This window comes from Schistocerca nitens, chromosome 3, assembly GCF_023898315.1.
Source record: "Schistocerca nitens isolate TAMUIC-IGC-003100 chromosome 3, iqSchNite1.1, whole genome shotgun sequence".
In the NCBI taxonomy this organism is placed as follows: domain Eukaryota; kingdom Metazoa; phylum Arthropoda; class Insecta; order Orthoptera; family Acrididae; genus Schistocerca; species Schistocerca nitens.
Window position 1 is genome coordinate 689,147,111 of NC_064616.1, and position 20,190 is coordinate 689,167,300.

The 20,190-nt window shown below is 43.8% G+C and overlaps 1 protein-coding gene across 1 annotated transcript in view; it reads right to left on the reverse strand.

Annotated features, from left to right (window-relative positions):
* The window catches only part of LOC126249393 (src kinase-associated phosphoprotein 2-A-like), a 221,949-nt gene that overhangs the window by 65,807 nt on the left and 135,952 nt on the right, over positions 1-20,190 (reverse strand). Inside the window, exon 2 of the mRNA XM_049951046.1 lies at positions 19,619-19,780. Coding sequence (XP_049807003.1) covers positions 19,619-19,780 — 162 coding nt within the window. The remainder of the gene's footprint in view (positions 1-19,618; positions 19,781-20,190) is intronic.

Below are 20,190 nucleotides of genomic sequence, written 5' to 3' on the forward strand. Positions count from 1 at the left end.
TCTATACAAGGGCGATATACTTAAAGACAATATTATGGAAATGGAAGAGGATGTAGATGAAGATGAAATGGGATATATGATACTGCGTGAAGAGTTTGACAGAGCACTGAAAGACCTGAGTCGAAACAAGGCCCCCGGAGTAGACAACATTCCATTAGAACTACTGACAGCCTTGGGAGAGCCAGTCCTGACAAAACTCTACCATCTGGTGAGCAAGATGTACGAGACAGGCGAAATACCCTCAGACTTCTAGAAGAATATAATAATTGCAATCCCAAAGAAAGCAGGTGTTGACAGATGTGAAAATTACCGAACTATCAGTTTAATAAGTCACAGCTGCAAAATACTAACGCGAATTCTTTACAGACGAATGGAAAAACTGATAGAAGCCGGCCTCGGGTAAGATCAGTTTGGATCACGTAGAAATGTTGGAACACGTGAGGCAATACTGTCCCTACAACTTATCTTAGAAGAAAGACTAAGTAAAGGCAAACTTACGTTTCTAGCATTTGTAGACTTAGAGAAAGCTTTTGACAATGTTGATTGGAATACTATCTTTCAAATTCTGAAGGTGGCAGGGGTAAAATACAGGGAGCGAAAGGCTATTTACAATTTGTACAGAAACCAGATGGCAGTTATAAGAGTCGAAGGGTATGAAAGGGAAGCAGTGGTTGGGAAGGGAGTGAGACAGGGTTGTAGCCTATCCCCGATGTTACTCAATCTGTATATTGAGCAAGCAGTAAAGGAAAAAAAAGAAAAGTTCGGAGTAGGTATTAAAATTCATGGAGAAAAAATAAAAACTTTGAGGTTCGCCGATGACATTGTAATTCTGTCAGAGACAACAAAGGACTTAGAAGAGAAGTTGAACGGAATGGATAGTGTCTTGAAAGGAGGGTATAAGATGAACATCAACAAAAGCAAAACAAGGATAATGGAATGTAGTCGAATTAAGTCGGGTGATGCTGAGGGAATTAGATTAGGAAATGAGACACTTAAAGTAGTAAAGGAGTTTTGCTATTTGGGGAGCAAAATAACTGATGATGGTCGAAGTAGAGAGGATATAAAATGTAGACTGGCAATGGCAAGGAAAGCGTTTCTGAAGAAGAGAAATTTGTTAACATCGAGTATAGATTTAAATATCAGGAAGTCGTTTCTGAAAGTATTTGTATGGAGTGTAGCCATGTATGGAAGTGAAACGTGGACGATAAATAGTTTGGACAAGAAGAGAATAGAAGTTTTCGAAATGTGGTGCTACAGAAGAATGCTGAAGATTAGGTGGGTAGATCACATAATTAATGAGGAGGTATTGAATAGAATTGGGGAGAAGTGGAGCTTGTGGCACAACTTGACTGGAAGAAGGGATCGGTTGGTAGGACATGTTCTGAGACATCGAGGGATCACCAATTTAGTATTGGAGGGCAGCGTGGAGGGTAAAAATCGAAGAGGGAGACCAGGAGATGAATACACTAAGCATTTTCAGAAGGATGTAGGCTGCATTAGGTACTGGGAGATGAAGAAGCTTGCACAGGATAGAGTAGCATGGAGAGCTGCATCGCCGGCCGCGGTGGTCTAGCGGTTCTAGGCGCGCAGTCCGGAACCGCGCGACTGCTACGGTCGCAGGTTCGAATCCTGCCTCGGGCATGGATGTGTGTGATGTCCTTAGGTTAGTTAGGTTTAAGTAGTTCTAAGTTCTATGGGACTGATGACCACAGTAATTAAGTCCCATAGTGCTCAGAGCCATTTGAACCATTTTTTTTGGAGAGCTGCATCAAACCAGTCTCAGAACTGAAGACCATAACAACAACACAATGCAGCGGAAGTACAGAGTATCTGAATTTTAAAGTTTCTGTCTTGAACAAAATAAATGATTCGATTAGGTTTTCTAAAAGTCTTGATTAGCTTGTGAGTCATCCGTGTCCGAGTAATGGAAAAAAAATGGTTCAAATGGCTCTGAGCACTATGGGACTCAACTGCTGAGGTCATTAGTCCCCTAGAACTTATAACTAGTTAAACCTAACTAACCTAAGGACATCACAAACATCCATGCCCGAGGCAGGATTCGAACCTGCGACCGTAGCGGTCTTGCGGTTCCAGACTGCAGCGCCTTTAACCGCACGGCCACTTCGGCCGGCAGTAATGGAAAACTCCAGCTTTTAATGCAGCTGCTGTTTTTCTAGTTTTGACTTTTCCGTATACGTTCTGTGAAAGCTTTTTCGTTTCAATCGGGACCATACTTAGCAAGACAAGAGTTTTATTTAATCCCGATACTGTAGTTTCCTTTATCAGTTCAGTCGAACAGTCAGAAGGATTCTTTTCACTACTGCTATCACTACACTCAGCATTTACATTAACACTAGAACTAGGTTGCACGTTTACTTGGAGATATTGTGTAGTACAAGTAGCAGTACTAACTCCAAGTTTTTTAATTTAGTTCTACAGGTAGAACAAAATTTGACAATTCTTTTGTATCGGTGTGGGATATCATACTTTTTCATAAATTGTGGCGTTAACTGGCGCAGTGTTTTAACATCTTCATTGAAGCAGCGGTGGATTGTGTAACTTTTTCTTCCATTTTACACAATCTGTGAAGTACGTATTGAATTGTATATAGCAATGATAGAAGGAGAGGTCGTTTATTATACCACTTAAAATTTTCATCTAGCAACTGATTTTATAGCGACAATGAGCTTTTGTTTTCTCAAAATAGTCACTGGCATGTGAAATTAACGAAAGACTATTATATACTCAAAAAAACCTTTATAACTTCATACGGCACAAAATCCGTATCTCAGCCACCTCTAGCAAAGAACTAACATGCTTAGGTCAGGGGAAAAAAAGGGGATTGTTTATTTATTCACGGTCCAATCATATCATTTCATGAGTGTTGTATACCAAGGCGTAGCGCATCTTGTGGGATTTACCGCTGTTTCTATTTATATTTCATTTTTTTCTGCAGTTCCCCATTGAAGATACCGTGAAATTTTTTAGAATTTTTTTAAATCAAATTCTGTACGTTAAGTCATAATTTTTATCCCATTTAAAATTGCGTTTTTCAGTAACAATTTAAAACATGATGAAAATTACATTATATTTGTGATATAAAAATACCGCATAAACGTCACCTCAAACTCAATTTCGTTTGAAAATTTTACATTGAGAACTTTTTGAGCTACAAGTCACAGAGTCGCATGATTTTCGTAAATTACGCTTTGAGCATTAAAAATCCCGAAAGTACTTGTATACCACAGCTACGAGTTTGCCCAAGATATTAAATTAACGTCTACTTTAGGTGATAGAAAACTGTATCCCCAGAAAAATGCAAGGTTTCCTGCTGCCGAACTGAAATAGGATAGCCCATACAGGGTGAGACAGCTAAGACAGGCCACGCCAAATACACCCAGAGTGAATAAATATATTGATATACGGTTTTCGATAAGTTACAACAGACAAGGTGGTGAATTTCCGGACTTTTGACAGTAATTTTTATAGTTTATAGTGACCGAATTAAGACACCAACTTGGCAGCGCTATACGCAGCCATCAAAATGGCGTTTGTAACGAATGTGAGTTCCAAGCACAGAGTTGTCATTGAGTTTCTTTTGACGGAAAACCAGAGCATCGCAAACATTAATAGGAGCTTTCAGAGTGACTACGTAGACATGGCAGTGAACAAAAGATCGGTGAGTCATTGGGCGATGCGTCAGTCATCATCGCAAGAAAGTTCACGCAGACCAGTCCGATCTTGCGCGTTCCGGTCGGCCGCACACAGCTGTGAATCCTGCAATGTTGGAACGTGCGGACAGTCTCATTCGAGGTGATCGACGGATCACAATCAGACACCTAGCTGCTCAACTGGACGACTTTGATGGCGTAGTGTCGACACACTCGTCCACCAGTTGGGACACTCAGAGCCGTGTGCCCGCTGGCTTCCTAGTCGCCTAACAGAAGACCATAAAGAGCAACAAAGGACAATCTGTGCGGAATTACTGCAACGTTACCGGCATAATCGTGAAAATTTTTTGTCGTACACCGTCACAGGCGACGAAGCATGGGCTCATCACTTCGAAACGGAAAGAAAACGGCAACATATGGAGTAGCGTCACACCACCTTTTCTCCGAAGAATACATTAAAGCCGCACCCTCAGCCGATAAACTCATGGCAACGGTCTTTTGAAACAGTGAAGAGGTTGTTCTGTTTGATGTCCTCGCTCATGGTGCAATGTCCAGCTAAACACAGCTGTGCCACCCTCAGGAAATTGAAGATATGAATTGAGCGTGTTGGTCACCACAAAAATTCAAACCAACTTCTCCATAACAACGCAAGGCCTCACATAAGTCTGCGCACCCGAAAGGATTTCGAAAAACTTCGTGGGACTGAAGAAACTGCAGAACAGTTTCTTAATCCACAATCTTTTATTTTGTACGTGACCGGTTTAGGAACACATAAAGATCCATCATTTGGTGTAAACTGTAATAATAAAAATATTCTGTTAAACCCGAATGGGAGGAGATCCTCAAGTCTGAAATATCAGATATGAAACTAAGCGGCTAAAATTTCTTAATTACAACAAATTAAAAGCGAAAACAGAACGTTACCTACAAATAAATTCACTTAAATATCCGAGATCATCCACATCCTAGTCTTGTCCTAGAGCCAAAGGTTCCGCGCCAGAAGGGTAAAAGGAACCTAAGAAAATTCGGATAAACGGAAATCACGACCTGACACCAAAAATTACCAAAATAATGAAACATGTAAACTACAATAAAAATAAGGAGGAAGGGGAGAAACACATATTGCGTGGAATTACTTAAAAAACTTCAGTGACAACCATTCTTGCCGGCCGGTGTGGCCGTGCGGTTCTAGGCGCTTCAGTCTGGAACCGCGGGACCGCTACGGTCGCAGGTTCGAATCCTGCCTCTGGCATGGATGTGTGTGATGTCCTTAGGTTAGTTAGGTTTAATTGGTTCTAAGTTCTAGGGGACTGATGACCACAGATGTTAAGTCCCATAGTGCTCAGAGCCATTTGAACCATTTGAACAAACAGGAAAACTATGTAACAGTAAATACTAACGGTGACTGCTGAAGCCGCACACGACCCAAGCGCAGGCGCGGTACGAAACAGACATGAGATTAGTAAACTGTTTGAACCGGAAAAGCGGGAATTATTGCCAGAAAGGTGATGGAGCCATCACAACATTAAAAGAGAAGACGACATGTTCATTTAAAAAACAAGGAAAAGTTCAAAAGGCTCTGAGCACTATGGGACTTAACATCTATGTCATCAGTCCCCTAGAACTTCGAACTACTTAAACCTAACTAACCTAAGGACATCACACACATCCATGTCCCGGGCAGGATTTGAACCTGCGACCGTAGCGGTCACGCGGTTCCAGACTGAACCGCACGGCCACACCGGCCGGCCAAGCAAAAGTATTACGTTATAAGAACACCTTAATCTTCCCAGATAATGTCATACTAAGCACTCCGTTTTCAGGCCACGAGTGGCCTACCGGGACCATCCGACCGCCGTGTCATCCTCAGAGGAGGATGCGGTTAGGAGGGGCGCGGGGTCAGCACACCGCTCTCCCGCTCGTTATAACGGTATTCTTGACCGAAGCCGCTACTATTCGGTCGAGTAGCTCCTCAATTGGCATCACGAGGCTGAGTGCACCCCGAGAAAAGGTAACAGCGCATGCCGGCCTGGATGGTCACCCATCCAAGTGCCGACCACGCCCGACAGCGCTCAACTTCGGTGATCTCACGGGAACCGGTGTATCTACTGCGGCAAGGCCGTTGCCCAAATGTCATAACATACTGAAATATTTTTGTGATACAAGTCTGTTCGTTTAGTAATTGTATCGCGAGGATGGGAATGAAGACTCCTTAAGATCTCAGATTCTTCCAGAACATTGAGTATCTGACCTTTCTCTGCAGTGTGTAAGACGGTTATGTTATCGCTCAACTTCTCCAGTTGATGCTGGATGTCAATAAAATGAATTGTCAGAGCTGACCTAGAATTGGCCAAACCTTTGTGTTACTTAAGTCTCGTATAAAAATTCCTCCTGTCTGACCAATGTATCTGTTCTTCCACAACTGGCTTTTATCACACTCAATACGATATACTGCGGAATGGGAGAAAGGATCCTTTTTGAAGATTTCACGGTTCTTTAATCTACTGCCCAATTTTTTTGGTCTGAGAAATGCCGGATTTAAGTTGGGTGAAATCAGTTTCTTTCCAGCCCTCTCCGATAAGTATGCATGATATGGAAACTTAAACTTGTTCTTTTCCTCTACTGCCTTAGTGATTCCCTTCCACGCTCTCCCTCGCGTCGCTACTGTTTCCTCATTCGTTTTCTCTATCATAGACCTAGGGTACCAGTTACGCGCGGCAGTATACTTGATTATAAGAAACTCCCTTTCATATGCCTCTGATGTGAGAGGAACATAATGTAACCTTTTTAGGAGGGACCGGAAGGCAGCAGTTTCACGTTTAAACGGGTGGTTCGAAGCTACATTCAGAACTAAATCAGTAGTAGACACCTTTCTATAGATGTCAAATTCTACCTTGCCGCCATTTAAAGTGATCTTTAAATCTAATGGCAAGGTCCCGTTAATCTGCTGGTGAACAGAGAAAGAACAAAAATGTGATCAACACCCCGGCCGGCTCTGTGATGCAGCGTCAAGGGTAACCGCAGCCATGGTCTCCGAGCTGATAGTCCATGCTGCTGCAAACGTCGTCGAACTGTTCGTGCAGATGGTTGTTGTCTTGCAGACGACCCCATCTGCTGACTCAGGGATCGAGACGTGGCTGCACGATCCGTTACAGCCATGCGGATAAGATGCCTGTCATCTCGACTGCTAGTTCCGTATTACCCTCCTGAACCCACCGATTCTATATTCTGCTAACAGTCATTGGATCTCGACCAACGCGAGCAGCAATGTCGCGATACGATAAACCGCAATCGCGATAGGCTACAATCCGACCTTTATCAAAGTCGGAAACGTGATGGTACGCATTTCTCCTCCTTACACGAGGCATCACAATGTTTCACCAGGCAACGCCGATCAACTGATGTTTGTGTATGAGAAATCGGTTGGAAACTTTCCTCATGTCAGCACGTTGTAGGTGTCGCCACCGGCGCCAACCTTGTGTGAATGCTCTGAAAAGCTAATCATTTGCGTATCACAGCATCTTCTTCCTGTCGGTTAAATTTCGCGTCTGTAGCAGGTCATCTTCGTGGTGTAGCAATTTTAATGGCCAGTAGTGTAGTTATCGACAGCCTCGAGAATATGACAGTACGTTTTATCAAATTAGTTAGCACTTACGACCTAGGCGAAAATCAGGTGTGGCAGGTACAAAGCCCTATTCAAAATTTCCTTCTTATACTGGGCCCTAATTTCACCATTAATACATTCAACCTTAAAATACCTAACGTACTTAGCGGTATCACGACTGGTTTTAACAAACATATTGTTCTCATAATTAGGAGTCACTTCATGACGAAGACAATTTTTTTGAATCTTATATTGGTACAAATGTTCGCTAACTTTACGTTATAATGATATAGTCTGTAAACGGCTCATTTAGCCTTGTTGGGCCTAAATGCGCAAAGAGTTCGATACATGTCCAAGTGTTCCGAAACCTATCGTGTACATAATAAAAGTTCGTGAACTAAGCAACTGTTCTCCGGGTTTTTCATTTTTCAAAATAGACTTGTACAATTGCTGCATCACCCTTGAAAACCTCAGCAGATTTAGCTGCAGGCCATCGGACGAATCAAGGAGATTGTAAATATTTTAACTTTAATCCTACGTTTTAATTTATTTTAAATTTTGTGGCCAAGCGTACAGGCAGCAACAGGATCTGGCCATCGGTTGCTCCGTAGCTTGCATTTTAGTGAATGTTTTTATGTCTCATTTCGAATAGGAATTTTTTAAGAAGTATCCGAAAGAGGCCACTAAGGTGATATGTCGGAAACGTTATGGTTGGTTGGTTGGTTGTTTGGGGAAGGAGACCAGACAGCGTGGTCATCGGTCTCATCGAATTAGGGAAGGATGAGGAAGGAAGTCGGCCGTGCCCTTTCAGAGGAACCATCCCGGCATTTGCCTGGAGTGATTTAGGGAAATCACCGGAAACGTTATGTTGATGACTATTTTGTTCTTTAGGGAGGCAGCAAGAAAGAGTGTGATAATCTACATAACAGACTTAATACATTCCATAGAAAGATTTCTTTGTGTGCTCAATATCAGATTAACGCGGACCCTGCCATATTTAGACTTAAAGATCACCTTACATGGCGGCAAGGTCGAGTTAGACATTTATAGAAAGGAGTCTGCTATGATTTAGTTCTGAATGTAGCTTCGAACCACCCTTTTAAATGTGAAACTGCTGCCTTCCGGGCCTCCTAAAAAGGTTAAATAAAGTTCCCCTCACATCAAAGGCATATGAAAGGAAGTTTGTTATAATCAAGTACGAGAGTTGAAACTTAAAAAGTGGCAGCTATTTATTTACAGCTCGTACAAAATAGATACGTGTTTCAAAGTTTTACTGACCTTCAAAGTAGTCACCAACATTGTGTATAGCCCGTTGCCAGCGATGTGGAAGTCGTACTCTTATCAGTGCCAGTTATGCTGACAGTTCGAGCTGCGCGGTCTATTGCCCGACGAATTTGTAGCAGATCTGAAGCGAATGCCGTGAAGTGTTTCCTTCAGGCCGGCCGCGGTGGTCTCGCGGTTCTAGGCGCGCAGTCCGGAACCGTGCGACTGCTACGGTCGCAGGTTCGAATCCTGCCTCGGGTATGGATGTGTGTGATGTCCTTAGGTTAGTTAGGTTTAAGTAGTTCTAAGTTCTAGGGGACCGATAACCACGGCAGTTGAGTCCCATGGTGCTCAGAGCCATTTGAACCATTTGTTTCCTTCAGTTTAGAAATCGAGTTGGACTCACGAGGACTTAAGTCAGTGGAGTGCAGTAGGTGGTATAGCACTTAGCAGCCCCATAAGTCAAACAAATCAGTAACAGCTTGCACAGTGCGTGCTTGAGCATTGTCCTGCAAAATGATGGTCAGGTCCTGCAGAAAGTGTCATCACTTCTGTCTCTATGCTGTTCATTTTTGGAACACAGCCTACGACCAGCTTAGAGACAAACTTTCGGTTGGTGGAAGGAGAAAGGGAACGGCGTTTACAAACACAAAGAATACTTCAATCTTATGTTAATCGCTGAGGTAATTACACTCCTGGAAATGGAAAAAAGAACACATTGACACCGGTGTGTCAGACCCACCATACTTGCTCCGGACACTGCGAGAGGGCTGTACAAGCAATGATCACACGCACGGCACAGCGGACACACCAGGAACCGCAGTGTTGGCCGTCGAATGGCGCTAGCTGCGCAGCATTTGTGCACCGCCGCCGTCAGTGTCAGCCAGTTTGCCGTGGCATACGGAGCTCCATCGCAGTCTTTAACACTGGTAGCATGCCGCGACAGCGTGGACGTGAACCGTATGTGCAGTTGACGGACTTTGAGCGAGGGCGTATAGTGGGCATGCGGGTGGCCGGGTGGACGTACCACCGAATTGCTCAACACGTGGGGCGTGAGGTCTCCACAGTACATCGATGTTGTCGCCAGTGGTCGGCGGAAGGTGCACGTGCCCGTCGACCTGGGACCGGACCGCAGCGACGCACGGATGTACGCCAAGACCGTAGGATCCTACGCAGTGCCGCAGGGGACCGCACCGCCACTTCCCGGCAAGTTAGGGACACTGTTGCTCCTGGGGTATCGGCGAGGACCATTCGCAACCGTCTCCATGAAGCTGGGCTACGGTCCCGCACACCGTTAGGCCGTCTTCCGCTCATGCCCCAACATCGTGCAGCCCGCCTCCAGTGGTGTCGCGACAGGCGTGAATGGAGGGACGAATGGAGACGTGTCGTCTTCAGCGATGAGAGTCGCTTCTGCCTTGGTGCCAATGATGGTCGTATGCGTGTTTGGCGCCGTGTAGGTGAGCGCCACAATCAGGACTGCATACGACCGAGGCACACAGGGCCAACACCCGGCATCATGGTGTGGGGAGCGATCTCCTACACTGGCCGTACACCACTGGTGATCGTCGAGGGGACACTGAATAGTGCACGGTACATCCAAACCGTCATCGAACCCATCGTTCTACCATTCCTAGACCGGCAAGGGAACTTGCTGTTCCAACAGGACAATGCACGTCCGCATGTATCCCGTGCCACCCAACGTGCTCTAGAACGTGTAAGTCAACTACCCTGGCCACCAAGATCTCCGGATCTGTCCCCTATTGAGCATGTTTGGGACTGGATGAAGCATCGTCTCACGCGGTCTGCACGTCCAGCACGAACGCTGGTCCAACTGAGGCGCCAGGTGGAAATGGGATGGCAAGCCGTTCCACAGGACTACATCCAGCATCTCTACGATCGTCTCCATGGGAGAATAGCGGCCTGCATTGCTGCGAAAGGTGGATATACACTGTACTAGTGCCGACATTGTGCATGCTCTGTTGCCTGTGTCTATGTGCCTGTGGTTCTGTCAGTGTGATCATGTGATGTATCTGACCCCAGGAATGTGTCAATAAAGTTTCCCCTTCCTGGGACAATGAATTCACGGTGTTCTTATTTCAATTTCCAGGAGTGTATATGTCAACGCTCCAGGATGTCTGATGTTTCGAGTAAATATAGTGATGTGCCTGGTACTTCGACAGCAAGAGAACGTGAACGTAATTGTGAAGCCGAATCGCTTTACAGTGAACTTTCAAAAATACGGTTAAAACGACACTTGTGCGCTGTGAACCGCTCGTTCTCAAAACAACCTCATCGCTTTGAAATCTTCTGCAGTAATAACACAAGAACACATGGAAATTGGGGAAGTAATATGTCGCAGAGTTTTCGAAATGCTAGAGGAGAAACAAATCTTGCTACAAGAGGAACTAATTGCCGACCAAGACATCAATGACGTGGGTATGTTTGAAGAAACTGAGGGACTTGCTTCATCTGCATCAGATGATTACGACACCGAAGAGAAGCAGTCAAAAATGGACAGCGTTTACGTTCCATAGTGTTACAAGATTAGGGTCGTCCACCTAGCGAGAGGTATTCAGGATGGAGTTTGGCCACTCTTCGTAGAAGGAGAGCTTCACGCCTCAAAAGCATGAAACTTTCGAAAAGATGGGAAGAATATATAAAACAAGATGGAACAAGGCATAAACAACTTAAAACAATTGATTCGTGGACCTATGATCGTTTCGTAGAAGCTCGAGAATGTAATCAGCAGGTGACAACGAGAAGTCTCCAGCAATGGGCTCTTGTTGCTGCTAACCAGTTTCCCGATATAAATTGTCAAGCTTCTGACTCGTGTGCCGCTCCCTTCAAACGAAGACATCGGATTCGTAAGAGAAAAATAATCAGATTTGTATCCAAGAGGGAAAGCGCTTCACTGCAGCAAGTAATTGATGGCGCAGCAAATTTCCAAATGCAGACTCGAACCCTCACACCAAATACTACAAGGATTTTGTTATTAATACTGATCAAACAGTGCCCGATTCATTTACGTCAATTGCAATATTCTTATAGACTATACGATGCTAATTTGTAACGTTTGTTCTAGGGTGCAAATATCAAAAATGGCTCTGAGCACTATGGGACTTGATATCTTAGGTCATTAGTTCCCTAGAACTTAGAACTACTTAAACCTAAGTAACTCAAGGACATCACACACACATGCCCTAGGCAGGATTCGAACCTGCGACTGTGGCGCCTAGAACCGCTAGGCCACACCGGTCAGCGTGCAAATATCAATCAACTTATGACAGAACTCTCGCCGAACGCGGAACAAGGTAGTAGTTCTGCAGCGAAAGCATATGCACAATGTCACACATTTGTACACTGCACAATATGCTGCTACGTTATCTGGAAAATTACTGTCAACCGTTTTAGTTTGCTTGCAAGGGACAACTGGCTCATTTTGACCAAGGATGGAAAAAGCAGCTGATGAGTACGTACACAAATACACAAAGGTTACTATAACATCTTCAGACTTCGGCAAACTCACAACAGTACTGTATAGGAAATTTCTAATTGACGCCTTGAAGCCATATGTGAGAGAAGAACAATTTCTTTTGATCCCTGACTCATGGGGAGGGCAAAAGAACCCGGTATTGTACGATGAAATTTTTCAAGCTAGAGAAGGTTTGCCAACGTGCAATATTAAAGTAATTCCTCCAAAATATACTCCGTTGGTGCAGCACTGCGACGTTTATTATTACAGGTAGGTCAAAAACCTTATAAAGGGGCTACTAAATTGCTCGTACGTAATCGAACACAATAGAGAGCGAGCTTCAAGAGAAGACTGCATAAAAATTTAATCAGTCGTAAGCCATCAGTTATCTGCATCAATATTTGGTAATATGATCATATATGTGTGATATGCCGCGAAACTGTGTGATGACCGAGAACCGTTTATGAACGTAAACAAATTTTGTTTGTTTTTTCAGTAGAACCATTGATAACTGAATAGTGTAAAATCGCATAGTCGTCTGTCTTCTGTTTTTGTTTTGAACGGCCAGTGTCGGTTGGTCACAGCCAGTGCATTCCCTGCTGCCGCTGGATAAGCAGCTGCCAGCAGCAAGTCGTATACTCTTAGTGCACTTATTTGTTACATAGTTTAATTCTTAATTTCTTTGCGTGTTTTTGGGTACTTGCATTGTTTAATTCATAAATTTCGGGCGTATTATAGTATTTGAGAGTTGTAGCATCGCGCTTTAGTACCTGAATTGTGTAAAATCGCGTAGTCTCCTTCTGCCGCCGAGCAGTGTGTCAGCAGTGCGCAAGTAGCAGCATTACTGCATTTACTAGGCAATCTTGCATTTTAATAACCGTTTAAATTTTGTGTCGAATTGTTTGTGCTCTCTGTAGATTAGTTCAGACGTTCTTTGCACAACAGTTTTTAGCATGGATAGGGACTGCGACTGCTGTGTTCGGATGCGGGCTGAGTTGGCATCCCCTCGCTTCCAGCTTCAGGCAGTGCTGGCTTCGGTCACACAGCTTGAGGCTGTTACCAATGGGCATCACTGTGGGGGTCCGGATGGGGGTTTGTCGGGGACGGCCAGCTCGTCCCACGCATCCCCCGATCGGACTACGACTGTAGTTGCCTGGGATACTGCCCACATTGAGGCTGACCCCTCACCCATGGTAGAGTGTGAGGTCGTCTCGAGGTGTGGCAGGGGGCGAAAGACATTCCAGAGGGCTGAACGGAAGGCCTCTCCAGTTTGTCTGACGAACCAGTTTCAGGCTCTGTCTCCAGCTGATACTGATCTTCGGCCGGACATGGCTGCTTGTCCTGTTCCAGAGGTTGCCCCTCAGTCTGCAAGATTCGGGCGGTCGCAGAGGGTGGGCTTACTGGTAGTTGGGAGCTCCAACGTCAGGCACGTAATGGGGCCCCTTAGGGATATGGCAGCAAGAGAGGGGAAGAAAACCAATGTGCCCTTCGTGTGCATACTGGGGGGAGTCATTCCAGATGTGGAAAGGGTCCTTCTGGATGTCATGAAGGGTACAGGGTCTACCCATCTGCAGGTGGTCGCTCATGTCGGCACCAATGATGTGTGTCGCTATGGCTCGGAGGAAATACTCTCTGGCTTCCGGCGGCTATTTGATTTGGTGAAGACTGCCAGTCTCGCTAGTGGGATGAAAGCAGAGCTCACCATCTGCAGCATCGTCGACAGGACTGACTGCGGTCCTTTGGTACAGAGCCGAGTGGAGGGTCTGAATCAGAGGCTGAGACGGTTCTGCGACCGTGTGGGCTGCAGATTTCTCGACTTGCGCCATAGGGTGGTGGGGTTTCGGGTTCCGCTGGATAGGTCAGGAGTCCACTACACACAGCAGATGGCTACACGGGTAGCAGGGGTTGTGTGGTGTGGACTGGGCGGTTTTTTAGGTTAGATGGCCTCGGGCAAGTACAGAAAGGGCAACAGCCTCAAACGGTGCAGTGCAAAGTCAGGACATGTGGGGACCAAGCAGCAATCGGTATTGTAATTGTAAGCTGTCGAAGCTCTATTGGTAAAGTACCGGAACTTCAAGCGCAGATAGGAAGCACCGAAGCTGAAATCGTTAAAGGTACTGAAAGCTGGCTGAAGCCAGAGATAAATTCTGCCGAAATTTTTACAAAGGCACAGATGGTGTTTAGAAAGGATAGATTGCATGCAACCGGTGGTGGCGTGTTTGTCGCTGTTAGTAGTAGTTTATCCTGTAGTGAAGTAGAAGTGGATAGTTCCTGTGAATTATTATGGGTGGAGGTTACACTCAACAACCGAGCTAGGTTAATAATTGGCTCCTTTTACCGACCTCCCGACCCAGTAGCATTAGTGGCAGAACAACTGAGAGAAAATCTGGAATACATTTCACATAAATTTCCTCAGCATGTTATAGTCTTAGGTGAAGATTTCAATTTACCAGATATAGACTGGGACACTCAGATGTTTAGGACGGGTGGTAGGGACAGAGCATCGAGTGACATTATACTGAGTGCAATATCCGAAAATTACCTCGAGCAATTAAACAGAGAACCGACTCGTGGAGATAACATCTTGGACCTACTGATAACAAACAGACCCGAACTTTTCGACTCTGTAAGTGCAGAACAGGGAATCAGTGATCATAAGGCCGTTGCAGCATCCCTGAATATGGAAGTTAATAGGAATACAAAAAAAGGGAGGAAGGTTTATCTGTTTAGCAAGAGTAATAGAAGACAGATTTCAGACTACCTAACAGATCAAAACGAAAATTTCTGTTCCGACACTGACAATGTTGAGTGTTTATGGAAAAAGTTCAAGGCAATCGTAAAATGCGTTTTAGACTGGTACGTGCCGAGTAAAACTGTGAGGGACGGGAAAAACCCACCGTGGTTCAACAACAAAGTTGGGAAACTACTGCGAAAGCAAAGAGAGCTTCACTCCAAGTTTAAACGCAGCCAAAACCTCTCACACAAACAGAAGCTAAACGATGTCAAAGTTAGCGTAAGGAGGGCTATGCGCGAAGCGTTCAGTGGATTCGAAAGTAAAATTCTATGTACCGACTTGACAAAAAATCCTAGGAAGTTCTGGTCTTACGTTAAATCAATAAGTGGCTCGAAACAGCATATCCAGACACTCCGGGATGATGATGGCATTGAAACAGAGGATGTCACCCGTAAAGCTGAAATACTAAGCATCTTTTTCCAGAGCTGTTTCACAGAGGAAGGCCGCACTGCAGTTCCTTCTCTAAATCCTCATACGAACGAAAAAATGGCTGACATCGAAATAAGTGTCCAAGGAATAGAAAAGCAACTGAAATCACTTAACAGAGGAAAGTCCACTGGACCTGACGGGATACCAATCCGATTCTACACAGAGTACGCGAAAGAACTTGCCCCCCTTCTAACAACCCTGTACCGCAAGTCTCTAGAGGAACGGAAGGTTCCAAATGATTGGAAAAGCGCACAGGTAGTCCCAGTCTTCAAGAAGGGTCGTCGAGCAGATGCGCGAAACTATAGACCTATATCTCTCACGTTTTTTTGCTCGCGTATCATGTCGGTTCTGGAAACCCAGAATCTACTCGGTAGGAATCAACATGGATTCCGGAAACAGCGATCGTGTGAGACCCAACTCGTTTTATTTGTTCATGAGACCCAGAAAATAGTAGATACAGACTCCCAGGTAGAGGCCATTTTCCTTGACTTCCGGAAGGCGTTCGGTACAGTTCCGCTCTGTCGCCTGATAAACAAAGTAAGAGCCTACGGGATATCAGACCAGCAGTGTGGCTCGATTGAAGAGTTTTTAGCAAACAGAACACAGCATGTTGTTCCCAATGGAGAGGCGTCTACAGACGTTAAGGTAACCTCTGGCGTGCCACAGGGGAGTGTTATGGGACCATTGCTTTTCACAATATATATAAATGTCATAGTAGATAGTGTCGGAAGTTCCATGCGGCTTTTCGCGGATGATGCTGTAGTATACAGAGAAGTTGCAGCATTAGAAAATTGCAGCGAAATGCAGGAAGATCTGCAGCGGATAGGCACTTGGTGCAGGGAGTGGCAACTGGCCCTTAACATAGACAAATGTAATGTATTGCGAATACATAGAAAGAAGGATCCTTTATTGTATGATTATACGATAGCGGAACAAACACTGGTAGCAGTTACTTCTGTAAAATATCTGGTAGTATGCGTACGGAACGATTTGAAGTGGAATGATGATATAAAATTAATTTTTGGTAAGGCGGGTGCCAGGTTGAGATTCATTGGGAGAGTCCTTAGAAAATGTAGTCCATCAACAAAGGAGGTGGCTTACAAAACACTCGTTCGACCTATACTTAAGTATTGCTCATCAGTGTGGGATCCGTACCAGGTCGGGTTGACGGAGGAGATAGAGAAGATCCAAAGAAGAGCGGCGCGTTTCGTCACAGGGTTATTTGGTAAGCGTGATAGCGTTACAGAGATGTTTAGCAAACTCAAGTGGCAGACTCTGCAAGAGAGGCGCTCTGCATCGCGGTGTAGCTTGCTGTCCAGGTTTCGAGAGGGTGCGTTTCTGGATGAGGTATCGAATATATTGCTTCCCCCTACTTATACCTCCAGAGGAGATCACGAATTTAAAATTAGAGAGATTCGAGCGCGCACGAAGGCTTTCCGGCAGTCGTTCTTCCCACGAACCATACGCGACTGGAACAGGAAAGGGAGGTAATGACAGTGGCACGTAATTTGCCCTCCGCCACACACCGTTGGGTGGCTTGCGGAGTATAAATGTTGATGTAGATGATAAAAACCATGCTCATGCAGAAACTCTGCGTTCATTACGTGTGCCATATGCCACAATAATTATTGTTTAAGATGTTTCTCCTATCAGTATCATTCTGATTCGTGCAGTGCTCCATACGTGACACAAATGTTGGTACAATAATGTCAATTAAAAGGCTATACAGATTTGATTCAAAATGATCGCGTATCGTTTTTTATTTTCAATATCCTTACAAAAATACTCGTATTTCGTTTTCTTGTTCTTCAGGATGAATATTATGCAAATGATAAGTCTACATCTACATCTACATCTATACTCCGCAAGCCACCTGACGGTGTGTGGCGGAGGGTACCCAGAGTACCTCTATCGGTTCTCCCTTCTATTCCAGTCTCGTATTGTTCGTGGAAAGAAGGATTGTCGGTATGCTTCTGTGTGGGCTCTAATCTCTCTGATTTTATCCTCATGGTCTCTTCGCGAGATATACGTAGGAGGGAGCAATATACTGCTTGACTCTTCGGTGAAGGTATGTTCTCGAAACTTTAACAAAAGCCCGTACCGAGCTACTGACAGTCTCTCCCGCAGAGTCTTCCACTGGAGTTTATCATCTCCGTAACGCTTTCGCGATTACTAAATGATCCTGTAACGAAGCGCGCTGCTCTCCGTTGGATCTTCTCTATCTCTTCTATCAACCCTATCTGGTACGGATCCCACACTGCTGAGCAGTATTCAAGCAGTGGGCGAACAAGCGTACTGTAACCTACTTCCTTTGTTTTCGGATTGCATTTCCTTAGGATTCTTGCAATGAATCTCAGTCTGGCATCTGCTTTACCGACGATCAACTTTATATGATCACTCCATTTTAAATCACTCCTAATGCGTACTCCCAGTTAATTTATGGAATTAACTGCTTCCAGCTGCTGACCTGCTATTTTGTTGCTAAATGATAAGGGATCTATCTTTCTATGTATTCGCAGCACATTACACTTGTCTACATTGAGATTTAATTGCCATTCCCTGTACCATGCGTCAATTCGCTGCAGATCCTCCTGCATTTCAGTACAATTTTCCATTGTTACAACCTCTCGATACACCACAGCATCATCTGCAAAAAGCCTCAGTGAACTTCCGATGTCATCCACAAGGTCATTTATCACTCTTACTTCGGAAGACTTCTCTCCATCGAGAATGACATGCTGCGTTCTGTTATCTAGGAACTCTTCAATCCAATCACACAATTGGTCTGATAGTCCATATGCTCTTACTTTGTTTATTAAACGACTGTGGGGAACTGTATCGAACGCCTTGCGGAAGTCAAGAAACACAGCATCTACCTGTGAACCCGTGTCAATGGCCCTCTGAGTCTCGTGGACGAATAGTGAATCATTAAGTACCGTTAATTAGGACAGTCATAACTAATCTGTTGTTAGAGTAACGTGAGAATAAAAGAAGGAAGTACCAGCAGCCGGATTCGATCCAGAGACCTTACGCTTGTGAAACTAAGCACTTAATCACTTGGCTACAGCCTCCTGGCCTGTTAGCCAGCAAACAATAGTATATATACGCGTTCTTAAAACTCTGATACTCGATTTTCTCGAAAACGGTTCAGAGTTGCGCCTTCCTCTTTAAAAAAGTTGAAGTCCTTGCCTGCTCTACACTCCCTGTCAACCTGAATCAAAATAGTAATGGCAAGTACATAGGTCCCCTTGCCAATTTTATAAGTTTCACGTAATAAGAAGAACAAGTATTAAACAAAACAAAAAATCACACCCAAAATCTTCGATATCCTGGAGCAGAAACATCAACTTCAGTACAAGCTTTGTACATAATATAACATTCTTCAAGTCATTAGTAGACAAGATAAGAAAGTAACATTTAATGAAAAAGAATTCTAGTTTCAGAGCAGGAAAATTTTAAGTTTTAAAGAAAGAAGACTTTTAGGGTAAAGAAAGAAAAAATTTTTGTTTTACAGGACGAATAATTTTCATTTTTCAAGAAGAAAGATATTCTACTTTTAAGAGAATAAAGTTTAATTTTCATCTAAAGATTATAGTCAGCAAAAGCAAGTATTATCGTTTTTAGATTTGTTTCCAAGTATCAAAAATATTTTTTAAGAGAATTTTTCCGCCGAGGAACGTTTCTATAGCCATTAATGGCAGGAATAGATGTCCCAAGTGCCTACGCCGCTAAACGCTAAAATAGTAAGTGGAGGGTTGGAGTACAATAGTACATCAAAGACTCTACTATTAAAGAAAAAATGAAAAGTAAACTGAAAAAAACTAAGTAAATGGCAGGCTCCAAAGACCTCGGACTCGATCTACACTCGGTCCTAGGAATTTTCTGTCACTGCTTCCGTTATTCATCTTTGTAAACGACTTTTTTTAATGTCAATAATGCCAAGTTGCATCACGGTTCTCGGTACTCATTAAACTATAGGTTCTCCTATGACTGGCTGGGTGAGTCCGTTCAAGGGGCATAGTAAAACCGAAGGCCTAGCCCCTTCAATAGGATCATGCCTCATAAGGCACTGTGTTGTTCAAACCAATCTTCTACCTAAGAAACGCTTTACTTTACTTACTAATTCACTTATGCTTTAAAATTGGTTTCACAACTTGGTATTACACGGTGCTAGACAGCATCACATCCAGATATTTGTAAACGTTTTCTTGATGCCGTGTCTTAAAAAGAACATTACAAACGTTTAGTTATAAATTCCACCATTTTACACTGTGATGGTTTATGCTTCACATTATCTACAAAAAGTTTTCAATAAATACCTTTATTCTTATTTCATATCCGAGTGAAACACACAATTATTTTTACTACAATTAGTTTTCACTTACTCCTTGAGCCTCCGTTCATATCCAAATATGGTGGTGGTGTCATTGGTGGAGCTGGTGGGGATAGATGTGTTGTTATCTCACGTATCAGAGATTCCTTTTCCTCCTCAGCTGCAGCTGAAAGTTCTTCTTCTGCGAGCGTCTCGGACAAAAAATGGTTGACATCTGTAACAATTTACGAATTTTTAGCTATGTTAATAAAAATAAACTTTATTACTGCGTAGCTACTTTTCATCTGTTCAGTCCCTTCTAGCCCAATAAATCAAGCGAAATTTATGAGGTGTTTCGAAGAATTTGTTGCTTGTTTATTTCCAAATCTCATATAATGTTAGCATTTAATCTGATAAGGAACGAATCAAAAATCCTAGCACGAAATATTAACCACCTCTTTAAAACAAGCGACAACTTTTTCGGAACCTAAAGATGACGTCTTAATATCAATATGAAATCATAGATGATCTACACCAAAGGTCGTTTACAGTTTTCTGGACAGGTGTCTTGTTTCAGAAATAAACATGTATATTGTCAAATGGGCCTCCGGTCACACATGAACTGCCGAAGTAAAGTTGGATGAA